Source organism: Lampetra fluviatilis, chromosome 30 (genome assembly GCF_964198595.1).
Source record: "Lampetra fluviatilis chromosome 30, kcLamFluv1.1, whole genome shotgun sequence".
NCBI lineage: Eukaryota > Metazoa > Chordata > Hyperoartia > Petromyzontiformes > Petromyzontidae > Lampetra > Lampetra fluviatilis.
This window is the reverse complement of record NC_136304.1, coordinates 6,707,740-6,723,121: the sequence shown is the minus strand read 5'-3', so window position 1 is coordinate 6,723,121 and position 15,382 is coordinate 6,707,740. Positions and strand designations below refer to the sequence as shown.

General features: G+C 46.9%; 1 protein-coding gene across 3 annotated transcripts; it reads left to right on the top strand.

Moving 5' to 3' along the window:
• The first annotated feature begins 1,908 nt into the window (after window positions 1-1,908).
• Window positions 1,909-15,089, top strand: LOC144943191 (kelch domain-containing protein 2-like). Of its 3 annotated transcripts, none has more exons than XM_078870444.1 (14): window positions 1,909-2,009; window positions 5,000-5,173; window positions 5,332-5,402; window positions 6,097-6,214; window positions 7,296-7,414; window positions 8,134-8,215; window positions 8,399-8,482; window positions 8,814-8,894; window positions 9,385-9,443; window positions 9,614-9,726; window positions 11,755-11,827; window positions 11,943-12,030; window positions 12,490-12,542; window positions 13,838-15,089. In XM_078870444.1, exons 2-14 carry the CDS (start codon window positions 5,021-5,023, stop codon window positions 13,956-13,958), a joined length of 1,215 nt encoding a protein of 404 aa, XP_078726570.1. In that variant the 5' UTR covers window positions 1,909-2,009; window positions 5,000-5,020; the 3' UTR covers window positions 13,959-15,089. The 3 variants fall into 3 exon arrangements, with proteins under 3 accessions (XP_078726570.1, XP_078726572.1, XP_078726571.1); XM_078870445.1 differs by having other exon boundaries at window positions 1,925-2,017; XM_078870446.1 differs by lacking the exon at window positions 8,399-8,482.
• Window positions 15,090-15,382: the final 293 nt, after the last annotated feature.

The following is a 15,382-nucleotide window of genomic DNA, read 5'->3' as shown; positions in this document are numbered from 1 at the left end:
TGGTAAGCGAGTGAGTTAGTGGGTGAGTCAATGGATGTGTGAGTCAATGTGTTGAGTGGATAGCAGGCGGGTGGTGAGTGAGTAGGTGAGCGACTTAGTGAGTGAGTGAATGGGTGAGTGGATGGACAATGAGTAAGTGAGTGTAGGAACACGCGAGGTGAGTGACAGGATAAGTTAAAGACAAGAGGCGAGTGTAACGACAGAGTGGGTGAGAGGGAGGAATGAATTTAGCGGGGTGAATGAGTGATAGTGTGAATGAGCGCGGTGGTGAGTGGTGGGTGTCAAGTAGAGACGTGGATCAAAAATAACCCTTGGGGTAGAGGGGTCATCCCGGGGGGGGGGGGTGGAATCGAGGGGTGAGGGGAGGGGTCCAGGGGTTGTAATGGAGCCTAATTGGTTGTGGCGCCGCTGGCGAGCTGCATTATTAATGCGACTGGTGGCGCGCTCGGAGCCACGATGAAGTGAAGTGCCGGGGTGGTGTGCGTGAGAGGGTGTGTGTAGGTCGACTCGGCCTCAAATGAGCGCTGTGTAAACATCGCCATTAGGGTGACAAAGGCAGCCGTGCGTGGTGCTGGCAACCCACCGCTTCGTGTGCCGTGCCGAGCTTCGTAGGTGCTCGCGAACACCACTTGTCCCAACAGCCTGTTAAGGCTATACTGGGGATATTTGTCTGTGTGAGACCAGGTGCGTGTGAGAGGGTCTAGATTTGGACACGGTCTCATCAGTGAGCTCCTCCGGGAGGCGAGACACTGCGTTTTCTGCATGCCCAAGCAGCTTCTGTTTGGCCGGATAGAGGGGGGCTGAACGGGCGTGGGCTAGAGAAGAGATGTGCTGATGTGGTACACGGGGATGTGGAGGTGATTGGACTTGCCGATGACTGGTACCAGCGGCGTCAAAATCGGCTTCGATGGAGGAGGAGGCTCGTGAAGGAGGGCGGAGGAGCGACGCTCACAACAACGAGCGGAGCGCTGGACGGCTAAAAAGTGTACACGCACTGCGTAATGGTCTTTCAGCTCTATAATTATAAATTAGATCTCCACACGGGATATACTGCGCAGTCCTTACAGGGACTCGACTTACGAACTTTCAGGGATACGAACAAACCTGTACGTATGTCCAGTTGGCTGTTCGGAACAAGAGTCGTAAGTTCAACTGCCGCGCAATAGATGGCGGTGGTGGCATCTACATCTGCAGAACATGAAAGAACCAGTGTCATCTACAGAACGTGAAGAACCAGTGGCATCTGCATCTACAGAACATGATAAACAAATGACATCTACATCTGCAGAACGTGAAGAACCAGTGGCATCTACATCTGCAGAACGTGAAATAACCAGTGGCATTTACATCTGCAGAACGTGAAGAACCAGTGGCATCTACATCTGCAGAACGTGAAGAACCAGTGGCATCTACATCTGCAGAACGTGAAGAACCAGTGGCATCTACATCTGCAGAACGTCAAGAACCAGTGGCATCTACATCTGCAGAACGTGAAGACCCAGTGGCATCTACATCTGCAGAACGTGAAGAACCAGTGGAATATACATCTGCAGAACGTGAAGAACCAGTGGCATCTACATCTGCAAAACGTGAAGACCCAGTGGCATCTACATCTGCAGAACGTGAAGAACCAGTGGCATACGTCTACAGGAGATTATACAACTTTGCAAGCCATTCCCCGTGTTTAGTGCACATGCCGTAAAACATGTTTGGAATCGACGGGAGTAAAGTTGGACTTACGAACAAATCGACTTACGAACCGACCTCTGGAACCTAACTCGTTCGTAAGTAGAGGAGTCCCTGGCATTCGGATCTCTGGTGGAGGCGTGGCCACGGGGAGGCCCCCCCACAAGCCCCGCCCGTCTGCAACGCCCCCACTGTGTACGCCCCGCCCCCAATCCCCCCCCGCCCCTCAACCCACCCCCCTAACTCCCCGCGCGCCCGCCCCCTTGATCCGCCATGATGGACGCGGCCTGCGTTGGAGGTGGACTCGCGATGCAGCGGCGCTGGTGAATAAGTGAGAGAGGAATGAGTGAGAGAGGCATGAGTGAGAGGGGAATGAGTGAGAGGGAATGAGTGAGAGGGAATGAGTGAGAGCGGTGGGAATGAGTGAGAGGGATGGGAATGAGTGAGGGATGGGAATGAGTGAGAGGGATGGGAATGAGTGAGAGGGATTGGAATGAGTGAGATGGAGGGGAATGAGTGAGAGGGGAATGAGTGAGAGGGAGGGGAATGAGTGAGAGGGAGGGGAATGAGTGAGATGGAGGGAAATGAGTGAGAGGGAGGGGAATGAGTGAGAGAGGAATGAGTAAGAGGGATGGGAATGAGTGAGAGAGGAATGAGTGAGAGGGAGGGGAATGAGAGAGAGGAATGAGTGAGAGGGAGGGGAATGAGTGAGAGGGAGGGGAATGAGTGAGGGAGGAATGAGTGAGAGGGAGGGGAATGAGTGAGAGGGAGGCGAATGAGTGAGAGGAATGAGTGAGAGGGATGGGAATGAGTGAGAGGGATGGGAATGAGTGAGAGGGATGGGAATGAGAGAGAGGAATGAGTGAGAGGGATGGGAATGAGTGAGAGGGAGGGGAATGAGAGAGAGGAATGAGTGAGAGGGATGGGAATGAGTGAGAGGGATGGGAATGAGTGAGAGGAATGAGTGAGAGGGATGGGAATGAGTGAGAAAGGAATGAGTGAGAGGGATGGGAATGAGTGAGAGGAATGAGTGAGAGGGATGGGAATGAGTGAGAAAGGAATGAGTGAGAGGGATGGGAATGAGTGAGAGGGATGGGAATGAGAGAGAGGAATGAGTGAGAGGGATGGGAATGATTGAGAGGGAGGTGAATGAGTGAGAGGGATGGGAATGAGTGAGAGGGATGGGAATGAGTGAGAGGGATGGGAATGAGTGAGAGGGAGGGGAATGAGTGAGAGGGGATGGGAATGAGTGAGGGAGGAATGAGTGAGAGGGAGGGGAATGAGAGAGAGGAATGAGTGAGAGGGATGGGAATGAGTGAGAGGAAGGGGAATGAGTGAGAGGGGAATGAGTGAGAGGGGAATGAGTGAGAGGGGAATGAGTGAGAGGGGAATGAGTGAGAGGGGAATAAGTGAGAGGGATGGGAATGAGAGAGGAATGAGTGAGAGGGATGGGAATGAGTGAGAGGGAGGGGACTGAGGGAGGGGAATGAGTGAGAGGGAGGGGAATTAGTGAGAGGGATGGGAATGAGAGAGGAATGAGTGAGAGGGATGGGAATGAGTGAGAGGGATGGCAGTGAGTGAGAGGGAGGGGAATGAGTGAGAGGGAGTGGAATGAGTGAGAGGGATGGGAATGAGTGAGAGAGGAGTGAGAAAGGGGGGGAGAGAAATGAGAGAGGGGAATGAGAGAGGGGAATGAGAGAGGGGAATGAGAGGAGGATGGGAAGGATGGGGGGGGATGAGAAACGAGGTGGGATGTGAGGAGGAGGGTGCAGGATGGTGCCTCCTGAGGAGTGAGTTCACCGTTACCCCCCGCAGTCGATGTGGATGATGGATACGCGATGTGTGTATGACAACCATCGGAACCTTTCGCCAGTATTGAGATATTTCATAGTAACAACGACGACGACGACAAAAAAAAGTGGCATTAGCCCCTTTTTATCTCGCGTAAATGGAAGGTGTTGAGATGTTCAGACACTAAATAGGCACCCGATTTCGAGGCGTAATCAATACCCTGTTAGCGATTGATGCTCCGCTAATTTCATTATTCCTTATTTTCCTCCTAATGAGGATCGCTTGTGTTGTGATGGAAACGTCGCAAAAAATTGTATCATTATTTTTAAAAATATATTTACTTTTATGTTTTCTATCTACGTGACTTTACCGAAAGAACCAAAGAATATTCATTACACGTGTTACTACGCCACCTTCTGGATGGTCTTAGTCCATGCCTCGTGAAGGCTTCCTTTGCGCCCCACTCAAAGCGGTTTAAATGCATCGTTCTGCGTACATCACCAAAGCCACGTTTGCACATACAGCAACATCTATCCGCCAGATAAGAAGGTTAAAGCCATTCTTTAACGCGTCTTTCATATTAGATGTTACGTGGTTGTCTAGCGTGGTGTGTGATGATGGGGAGCGGTGGTGTAGTGGTGGACGCTACGAACCCGGCCACCCGAGTTCGATTCCCGCTCACGGCCACCAACACCGGTGACGATTATCTGAAACCGGTACCCTGGGCCTCCCCTAGGTCGACTCAGCCTCAGATGAGTACCTGGTGCGGTGTGTAAACATCGCCACTGGGGAGACAAAGGCGGCCGGGGGTGGTGCTGGCCACCACACCGCTCGTGGTTGTCACCACTCGGCACTTTCTACGCTCGTTTGTGAGATCAGATTTCAGCTAAAGTAACATTCGACCAATTATCGTTCAGAGGCCGATAAACTTTGTTGTGATCATTAACGCCTGAAAGTGGCCAGTCGGTGCCTGCGTTTGTTTCAGATGAGCACTGCTCTGCGCTTGCTTACGCACTTGGACAGAGACCTGTGAGTGAAGAAGAAGTGATTTTGGTTGAATAGGGGAGATGATGGAGCGTGGTGGAGGTGTGTACACGTGGTGATCGCGTGTAGTGAGGAGGTGTGATTTAGTGCCGGTGAGTCGTGATGGAGTCTAGTGAGGGGTATGTGATGGTGTGTGGTTAGGGTGTGTCATCGTGTGTGGTGATTGCATGGTGGAGTGTATGATATGTTTGGTGATGGTGTGAGGGTATGTGATGGAGTGTGGGGTCGGTTGTGGTTATGGTGTGCAGTGGTGTGTGGTGAAAAGCAATTGAGCGTGTCGAGGTTTTGCGATGGAACGTGGTGTGGTGAGTGTAGAGACGACTGTGCATGCTACTGAATATTCTGCTGTAGTGACCATCTCTGGGACGGCGGTGATGGACATCTGTGGAAACTACTGGACATCTGTGAAAAAGAGATGTTTAGCTCATCGGATTCCTCCAGTATAAATACATATTCTGATTCTGGCGTTGCGTGGCAGTGAGCAGCTCTAGGAGGCCCTATGTTCCGGTGGAGGCAGCCGCACGTGGGGGACCTGGGCAATGGGGAGCCCGAGCCCGATGACGCGGGCCAGCCGCGCTCCGAGCCCGAGGAGAGGAGCGGTCACATAGCCGTGTTTTGCGGAACCCGCATGTACGTGTGGGGCGGGTACCTGGTAAGCAACGGACTCCGGTTAGCACGGTTGGCGACGTACGGTGCGAAAGAAGTTCAACGTACACGCTTGAATTCGAACGCTGCTAAGTTGAAATGCAACTTTGTTGATGTTGTGAAGTCTGGTTCACTTGTGACATAGTTTTGTTGCTTTTTATTCAGGCTGACAACTCTGTGGACCTTTATCTTCCTTCCAGTGAAATGTGGATTTACGATACTGAAACCCAAGTGTGGTAAGAATCGTGGATTATTTGCTTGCAGTGAGGTTTTGGGGTTGTACAGCCTCTGTTTTGGAATGGATGTGCACGTGTTTAATGAGTCATGAGTTGGCCTTCGTGTCCTGCCGATCAGCCTCGTTAATCGTACTTTCATTGCTCTTCCATTTATGTATTTTCACCATTTACATTTTATGTTGATCTGTCACCCCACAACTCCAAGTTCAAAAATTATGTTTAGTTATACACGTGGCTTTGAATAGTGGGGTTTGGTGGCACATGGCCAGAAATCTCAGCCTGTTTTGTCTTTCTAGATGGCACTTGAGCAGCCCAGTGCAACATACACATGCCCATAGAATTTATAAAGGGTGGTCATTATTATTTGTGATTTTCAGTACAACAATTTGGCTCTGAACCCCCTTGAGGAGTTGGACAAAGGTCCCATCGCAAGCGACGTGTGTCAGCAGTATGTGTGTGCACATGTCTTGGTGGTGTCTTGACTCGTGGCACATTTCTAGGTGGTGTGTGACGGTAGTGTGTCAGCGCAGATAGTGTGTGTGTCACAGCAGTGTCACAGCAGTGACTTGACAGACGGCACGCGTCACGGTTTGTGTCAGCGGTGTGTGCATTAGAAAATGGTGTGCCGTGCGTCTCGGCGGTTTGTGTCGAGGCAAGCGGCGTGCATCACGGCGGATTGTGTGTGTTGTGGTAGGCATCGGCGAGAGCTTGGAGGAGAGCTTCCTCCCCCAATGTCTGGCAGCTGTGCAGTGTGCGTTGATGGAAGATTATACATGTTTGGGGGCCATCACCACCGTGGCAACAGCAATGAGGTGAACTGCCTTTGACACTTTGTTCTACTCCATGTCCTGCACTGAACACAACACGGATTATGTGAGGGCCTGCCTGGCCTGTCTTCTAGCACACTGCCTGCTGGCTGCACCATGAGCTGAGCGGCATGGTGACATTGATCCACTCCTGTCCAGTATGAAACCCCACGGTTTCCTATGTTTTTAAATTGCTTGTATTTTGAATTTCAAAGCCATTATTGTAACTAATTGAATTAAGGTCCACACCTGACCATCATGTATGGTATGAAGCTTTGAATTAAATATCACGTTAACAAAAACTGTTATGAAATGTCAAACATTTTATATTTTAATTCCGTGGCAACACTTTTTCCCACAAGGTTTTCGACATTTGTATAACCTGCCTGAAGGAAAAGTAGTTAATTCTTTCCTTGGTGTGATATATATATTACTATGGCACCATTGGAAAAATTCACAAACAAGCACATTCTACACTGCAGTGAGTGTTTAACTGCACCATGCCCGATTTATTATGTTTTTTCAGCATGGCTTTGTGAGCCGTGGTTGATATAGCAATTACATTTAATAGAAACCCACCAACTGTATTCAGTTATATTTAACACTCAGAATTATTGCAGGTTGGATTACTTTGCAAAATAATGTAGTGGTTAACTTATTCTTTGCAAGGAGGTGGGTGGTGGCTCAGAGGTAAGCCAGCTGAGCTGGCACCGCTGAAATCCTGGGTTTGAATCCAGGCCACTGCCTGTGATTAAACCAGATCCTCAATAGCAGTGCGTTGATGGTCTCAACCCAACCACTGATGACTTGAGTAATAAAATATGGGTTTGGCTATTATGGCGTAGAACCTCTCTCATATTCAAAGAGAGTGGGAAGTCATTCCCTCTACTTTGTGTGGACCGGAGGTCACTTGACCGGATCTCAGAGGTTACTCTGCGATATCCGCTTCTGTGGGCAATTCTCGAAGATGAATGGGTTTGCACTGTTCTGCGAGAGACCCAAAAGCATGTCTCTTGACGTAATGCAGATGGCACGATCGGGATTTTTTTTTATTGAGAAAGTTAGTAAAACAGTAATTTTTTTGCAGTTTTACACAATGGATTTGTGTCCCCGTGGAGATTCTTACAAGTGGGAAAGGATATCAAATTACACGGGCCAGCCTCCCTCTCCCAAGGACAAACTGGGCTGCTGGACACATGGCAACAAGTGAGCAGCACACAGTACACCAGGCTTGAGCAACAGAAGACCAACAACCAGCTCGAACAAATACAAAACACACATCTGCTTGCGTTAGCTTTTGCTTGAACTATATTTATTTGCTCGTGGTTTTTATTATCGTCACAGTTTTATTTTTATTGCAAAGCACCCTGAGAGACTCTGCATGAATGCCGCTATATACAAGCATAATGTATTATACAGTTCTGACAGTCTAGTCTGGAGTGTTTGTAGCTATTTAGTTTGCCTTCATTTTTACTTACCAATAGTATCGGATATTCGCAAAGGTATTCACTCTTCTTTTTTATAATTGTTTATCATCCCAATTTCAACTGCTATCAGCGTCATATGAGATAAAAATGGCAACGCAACTCTGGCACAATATTAGCCCACTAAGGTAGCTAGGCCATCTATGATACTGCAAGCTGCCTCTGAATGTTGTCGGTTTACTCTCCCAACACAACGGTGTGCTGAACTAGTCACTAATTCTCATGTTTTGTTGATGTGACAAACCTTAGTAATTGGCTGTGTTGGGTGGTGGTGGGTTTAACGACACACTGTATGCGATCTGACCAGAAAAACCTATTATGGATAATATTGGTCGCGAAAGCCTGCGTGTCAAAGGTCTCTGACTCTTTTCCTATTTTACGTGTGCGCCCGCTACAGAATTGTGGCCATGACTTTTTCGGCACGTGTGTTGTCTTCACCAGGCTCGTATTCTTCGGCGGTTATGGATACCAGCCCCGCGAGGCTCATCGAGGGACCTTCGAGTTTGACGAAACCTCCCTGTGGGTGCGTGTCTCTGCAGTGTGGCCCAATGCCTTCAATAGCCGTGGCTTCTTTGATTTCACGGTGCCACATCCTCAATGAAATCAAGCTGCAGTTCACAGACACTGCCGTGTTTCCTGTTCATATGGAATGTTACTCGGGCATTAAATTTGTATTCTGTTGTTTTCCACCCTCAAAACCTTCCAGGGGCCAAATGTTTCCAGAGGCTGGAATAATCATGTGCACATTTTCGACCTGGAAACATACAGTTGGAGTCAACCTCTCACGACTGTAAGTCAGCAGTACGTCAAATGGAGTAGCACAAAGATGCTTTTACGTGTGTAAATCACAGTATTTTCCATTTCCGCCTTCATGTAATCTTTTTAATTGCAGATAACACCTTGACATATAGAGGAACGCAGAGCTTATAGGTTGGGTGGGGGGGATTTGGCACCGGCGCACTGCCTGTCTTCTGCTTCTTCCGCTCGTCTGTCGTTCCTCCTCGTGCCTCTCAGCCATTCTCTCTCTCTCTTTGTGAGTGAGCGAATCCTGTGCAGCGTGTTGAAATTATTTGTGTAGATGTGTGTTTCGTAGTCGATATATTACGTACTTTTCCATACAGGGCACGCCACCACTTCCTCGCGCGGCACATGCCTGTGCCACCCACGGCAACCGGGGCTACCTTTTTGGAGGCCGCTACCTGGTAGGTGCGAGGATTTTTATTGCATTACGCCGGCATAACCTCGTATGTGGTTCATGGATGGGAGAATACCAGTGTGTGCGTGTGAAAGCACTGTTATGCAATATTTTTAGGTAAACAGTGTACGTCTTCTTGGTTATTTCGATAAAGTCACGTAGAAGGGAAATAATAAAATAATAAAAATAAAACATAATAAAATACAATTCTCACGACGTTTCGGCCACAACTCAAGCAGCCGTCCTCAGGTGAAGAACAGGGCTGTCGGAAAGACAGCGTCTTGCGTTGTGACCGAAACGTGAGGACGGCTGCTTGCGTTGTGGCGGAAACGTCGTGAGAATTGTATTTTATTATGTTTTCTTTTTATTTTATTTTATTATTTCCCTTCTACGTGACTTTTACCGAAAGAACCAAGAAGATGAATCCCTGCAGTCACGAAAGCTTTAAATCGAAATTTAAACAGTGTACGTGTTTGTGTGTACCTCTGCGTGACTAGGGGGCTCGGATGAATGACTTGCACTACCTGAACCTGGACAACTGGGCATGGAGCGGCCCGTACGTTGATTGCACACTCAATCACAACCTGAAGCCTGTTGATCGAAGCACCACGTTGGGATTGTGTGCTTTTGTTATGCTTGCTACTGCGTAAGCAGCTATGGAGGACTTTGCATGGTGTGGTCGTGTGAGTGTAGTGTGCATGTGGTTGTGTTGTGTGGTTGATGCAGAATAGCAGTCAGAGGAGAAGTGCCGCTAGGCCGATCATGGCACACACTCACGGCAGCCTCGGATGACCAGCTCTTCCTCTACGGTGGCTTCACGACGGAGCGTCAACCTCTTGGTACTCTCCATATGAAGATAAAAAACCTCCCAATATAGCCTTTAACAGACTGTTGGGAAAAGTGCTGTTTGCTTGGCACACAATACGATGGGTGACCACCATGCCCGGCAACCTTTGTTTCCCCAGTGGTGATGTTTACACACCACACCAGGTACTCAACTAAAGCTGAGTCAATCTAGGGAAGGCCCAGGACTGGTTCAGATATTTATCACTGATATTGACCACAATTTGACCACAAGAACAAATTGGTACCCCCTTACAGTCATGTTGAAACAGGCACATCTGTGCTGTTAAAGATTGTGCTTCTTGAGTGTTACTGTTTTGTTTGGCTGTAGAGATGGGCAGTCTTGTTATCTGACTGAGAAAACAATCTGTGCATCTGACCTGTCTCAAAATAACCTAATTATAGTAAAGTATGTATATTTGTCTCGTGTTTTCTCAAAGAGTACAACTGCTTTTGGTATTCTTTGGGTCTTTCGGTAAAGTCACGTAGATAGGTTCAAAGAAAATCATAAAAAACTACGATGTTTCGATCGCAACACAAGTAGTCGTCATCAGGAAAAGGGGGTTAGCTTCTAAAGGCAAACTGTTTATAAAGGTTTGAAATGGGCGTTGCCCAAATGTCAGCAGCATGGGCGGGGCAGCTAATGTTAATGTAAGTGGTGGACGGCGACCGCGATGGTGGTGGGTTTTCCACCAATCAAAGGGCTGCCAGGTAGAAATTAGCATGTTAATATAAGATCAGTGAGCGGCCTCCACGGCGAGCACGCTGAGGTGGCTATGTTAATGTGAGAGATTAGCATGTTAATGGCAGATCGCAGAGCCGCAACCTCTAGGTCGGCGCGCGAAAGTGGCTGTGTAAGTCTGAGAAATGTAACCTGTTAATGTAAAATCGGAGTGCAGAAAATAACAACTAACATCGGAAGGTGGTAGGATGGGAACATCACAGCCAGTTATGACTTAAACTGGTTGATAACGTCCTTCAAATGATTGCTCAGTTTGTACCCATCTTCTCGGTTGAAATTGTGTCTGTGTCTATATATGGATGGCTTCATGAACGAATTTTTGTTGATATCCAGTAGGTTTGCAAAGTACCTTCGTCTTAGAGAAATCAATTTCGTGTGAGGCCACTGCATTAAAACAATGATAAGCAACAGCCGAGATATTGGTGCTAACGTGTTTAAGATCTGCCTTATGTTCACGAATACGGTCCGAGACATGTCGCTTAGTTTTCCCAATGTAACTACTGCCGCAGACACAGCTGAGTTTGTAGACGCCGGGGTATTGCATGTCAGGGATCACATCCTTCGAAGATGGGATCAGATCACGAATTTTTTGTACTGTGTTCAATCGAACCTGGATCTTGTGTTTGCTCATGATTTTGGAAATATTTTTGGTGACCGCTGCTATGTATGGCAAGGTGATGGTTTTTATTGGGTCCTCCGATGGTTTTTTCCCAACGGTTGGGGTGATAGCTTTACGGATTGTGTAGTCTGAATATCAATTCATCTTGAGAGCTTGGTGTACGTGTTCCAGTTCACTGGCTAGGTGATGGTCGGAAATACATCGAACTCTATGGTGTAGAGTTTTTATGAGAGAATTCTTCTGGGATGGATGGTGGTGGGAGTCAGGTTTTAGATAGGCATCTGTATGGGTGGCTTTCCTGTAGACAGTGTCCCATTGAGCCATCTGGTCTCTTTTCGATTAAAACATCCAAGAATGGTAGCTTGCTATCCTTTTCCACCTCCATGGTAAATTTGATGGCTGGGTGTATGGAATTGATGTGGTTGAGGAATTGGTTCAGAGCTGGTCGGCCATGATAGGCCAATACAATATTTTGATTTCAGAAAATTGAAAGGAATTTTTTTTTTTAACAAAATGTGCTAAGGTTTCAAAGCTTTCAAAACATATTGTCAGTTGAACTCACATCAAGATCAATAGAAAATATGTCCACGTGATTGAACTGACACTGCTGCCAAATCATGTCCATTAACTACAAATTTCACTTTTTTGTGGTGTTTGTTGCAGGGGACGGTTGGATTTACAGTGTGAAGAGCCAGGAGTGGCGGAAGCTCTCCCACATCCCTCCCGACAGACCAAGGTCCACTGCCCCACACTTGTGCACCCTGTGTCGTGACATTGCGCCGTGCTCAAGTGTGTGCGAGGCCCGTGCAAGGGGATTAAACGCAGTGGGTGTGTGCCCACGCGGGTTGCAGGCTGTGGCACACGGCAACCCTGAGCGAGGAAGGCGAGGTGCTGGTGTTTGGGGGCTGCTCCAACAACCTGCTTGCAGGAGAGATGTCTGTAAGATCGCAAGCTGGTCCATACACTCATGAAGCTGCACACCCACCTAATCACTCATTTCATCATCAAACCAAAAAAAACACATTTTGAAAAATATGATTCCCAATCAATCCTCATGGTGTACAGTGTAGTCTCCCAGTCTTATCTACTTTATCTCTTGCAGCCTTTCTGTTGATCTGATATGAAGAAGGGCCATTGCCTGAAATGTCACCGATTGTATATTTTTCCTTTTAACACCACAGAGTGTTATTGACGAAAATGTTGAGTGCATGTCTCACTCACATAGCAGGGGCAATGTGCATTTGTTGCATCGCAAGACTGAGGAATGATGACTCGAGGAGGCCTACAACCAGCAGCGGATAATGTCTGATGCTTATTTCAGCATCGTCAACAGTGGATCATGCTTTTCAAATGAACCTGCCGTTAACTTGAGTTTTAACTGCGGTTTCCCTTTTTCAGGGCCATAAGAACGATGTGTTGGTGTTTTGTATTCAGCCAAAGTCTCTTCTACGGTAAGGTCGTGTGATGTCAAATGTGTAATGGTTATGAAAAACACTTCACAGCTGAAGTGAGGGTTCATATGCATTACATTATTGAGGTACTTGGTGGTCATACGTTTATTCCAGTTGATCCAATGGTATGTGCCAAGGAAACTCCAGCATATAATCTGGCACCGTCTTTGGAGTTTCAGTGAACCATACATTTCCATACTCTTTGGTTCTTTCGGTAAAGTCACGTAGGTAGAAAAAATATAAATAATAGATCACGACGTTTCGATGGCAACACAAGCGACCGTCATCAGGTGAGACAATCACAGCAGGGAAACTGCTGAAACAGACGTGACTTTACCGAAAGAACCAAAGAGTATGGATTCCTGCAGTCACGAAAGCTTCAAATCCAGATCATACATTTCCATTTGTGTAAACTGGGCATCATGTTTGAAAGTCCTGGGTAAGGGCGTCTATGAAACGCTTTACTTAGATTTTCGCGCAGAGCCTACCGTACACCTATCCCTGGGAGTACGCGGGATGTCGGCGGGGGTGGGGGGGGGGGTTATGGAGACAGTGCGATGGTAGTGAGGTATGGTCATTTGGGGTTACTCAGCAGAGCTGCTTTGTGCGTGTGCAATGGTATGTTTATAGCTGCATCAATGTATTTTTAATAATTAAATGTTAGCAAATTTTTTCGGTGTCGTTAAGTGTAAATGTGATTTTTCGATTATTTCCAGTCTAAAAATAAATAATCCGACTAGTTAATATATTATTTAACCTACATGTTGGTAGGGGTACACAGATAGCTCGTCGATAGATTTGGCAAGGGGGTACATGACAAGCAAAAGGTTGGGAACTACCAATATAGATATTCTTGGTTCTTTCCGTAAAGTCACGTAGAAGGGAAATAATAAAAATAAACCATAATAAAATACAATTCTCACGACGTTTCTGCCACAACGCAAGCAGCCGTCCTCAGGTGAAGAACAGGTCTGTCGGAAAGACAGCGTCTGAATGACGCTGTCTTTCGTCTGAATGACGCTGTCTTTCGTCTGAATGACGCTGTCTTTCCGACAGACCTGTTCTTCACCTGAGGACGGCTGCTTGCGTTGTGGCCGTAACGTCGTGAGAATTGTATTTTATTATGTTTATTTTTATTATTTTATTATTTCCCTTCTACGTGACTTTACCGAAAGAACCAAGAAGATGAATCCCTGCAGTCACGAAAGCTTTAAATCGAAAGATACCAATATAGAGTTGGAGCTCCACCAAGCCTTGCCTGGGCTACACAGGGTGACGTGCGTGCGTGCATACAGGCTGAGCGTGGACGCCGTGGCGCGCCATCGGGAACTACTCTGTACTCAGTGGGGGGCGCTTCCTCGCCACCTGAGCAGCCGCCTTCTTCAACGCACAGGAGGCCCAGCCTCTGGTTCTTGAAGCGCCTACATACAATCGTGTACATACATGCTCACAATCACAGGGGCACGTGCGCCCAAGTTCACATGTGCAGCCCGCAGTCAACTAAATAAGTCGGCAGTAGTGCCACACCCTGCATTTGCGAGCCAGTGCCAAGCCGACACAGGGTACAAACCTTGAGAAGATCGCCATTACTTTTTAAAGCTAATCTAAATTTTATTGGAGGAATATTTCTGTGACTGAAGGCTCTGACCAGATCCTTAGAAAACCACCACAAGCACTTTACGCCTGAACAATCATGGAGAGATGGCTTTGGAAGGATTTGGTTAGAGCTGTCATCGAAATAAATATGCCTCCAATAAAATAATTTCAACTGTTAGCATTGGCAAACTTGCAGGAACGACCTAGGGTGCGTCAGCTGATGTGCTGCAAATTTATCCCCTATCACTGAATTACTCAGCGGCAGAATATAGCGTTCCAACCTGGTCCAGAACCTCAAAAATATATCGTGCCGCTGATCGCGCTGTCACCGTAGAATCACCCATATCCCGAAGAATGCTCGCGAACACAGTGGAACAACAGAGAAGTCCAGAATAAACACTTGATTCAAGACCCAGACATCGCACCTGGCTTTAAAATTGCTTGAAGACATTGGTATGACCATCAACCACATCAGATTATTTATACCAGAGGAATGCGATTAGCTATAAAGCTCTTTTTTATATAGATGTCCAGTAGGGGCAGGTTAGAATGGTACAACAACAGTGCATAAACAGAATAGGAATGCAATATATCGGAAATGTAAACAAATCACTTCCAAAAATATAGACAAATAAATCTAAAGTATTTTTTTCTTGCTAGGTAAAGCCCACTGAGCTATTAGCTTCTGTTTCAGAAGTATCTTGGCCACAAATGATAGCTCGACGAAGTGGCTTATGTGGAAATTGGTAGCAGCAAAATTTTATTTAAATGCATGTTTCTAAATGAGGAAAAAACCGGAGAACCCGGAGAGAAAAATCCACGCGACCACGGGGAGAACATGCAAACCCCAAATATACAGGTGTCAGGGTAGGGATTAAACCCCCGACCTGCATACCAGGTGAGGAAGAACATCACACCATCGTGGCGCTCCTTAAATAAAAGATAAATAAAGTATTTAAGTTCGAATTGCATTGGTACATAAATTCCCAAGTTTGGGAAAGGCAGTAAAAAACAGCAAAAACAGTCCCAAACCACACCACGATGGTGCACAGTCACTCAAATTGTTCATTAATATGTAACTATTGATACATTGTAAAGAATTAAATTTACAAATCAAATTTGCAAATGTGGCTGTATCCAGTACTTATCTCCTTCAGAATATTTCTTGAAGGAAGATGTGTATGATATTAAGGGAGGAAACGAGGTTGTTCCAGAACATCAACAGATTGATGCACACATCTATG

What these genes read in the sequence shown, in the direction of transcription:
- LOC144943191 (XM_078870444.1), top strand. Translation starts at nt 5,021, where the DNA reads ATGTTCCGGTGGAGGCAGCCGCACGTGGGGGACCTGGGCAATGGGGAG. An exon ending in ACGTGTGGGGCGGGTACCTG is followed by an intron (nt 5,174 to 5,331) that starts GTAAGCAACGGA and finishes CTTTTTATTCAG; the next exon opens with GCTGACAACTCTGTGGACCT. An exon ending in ACCGTGGCAACAGCAATGAG is followed by an intron (nt 6,215 to 7,295) that starts GTGAACTGCCTT and finishes ATTTTTTTGCAG; the next exon opens with TTTTACACAATGGATTTGTG.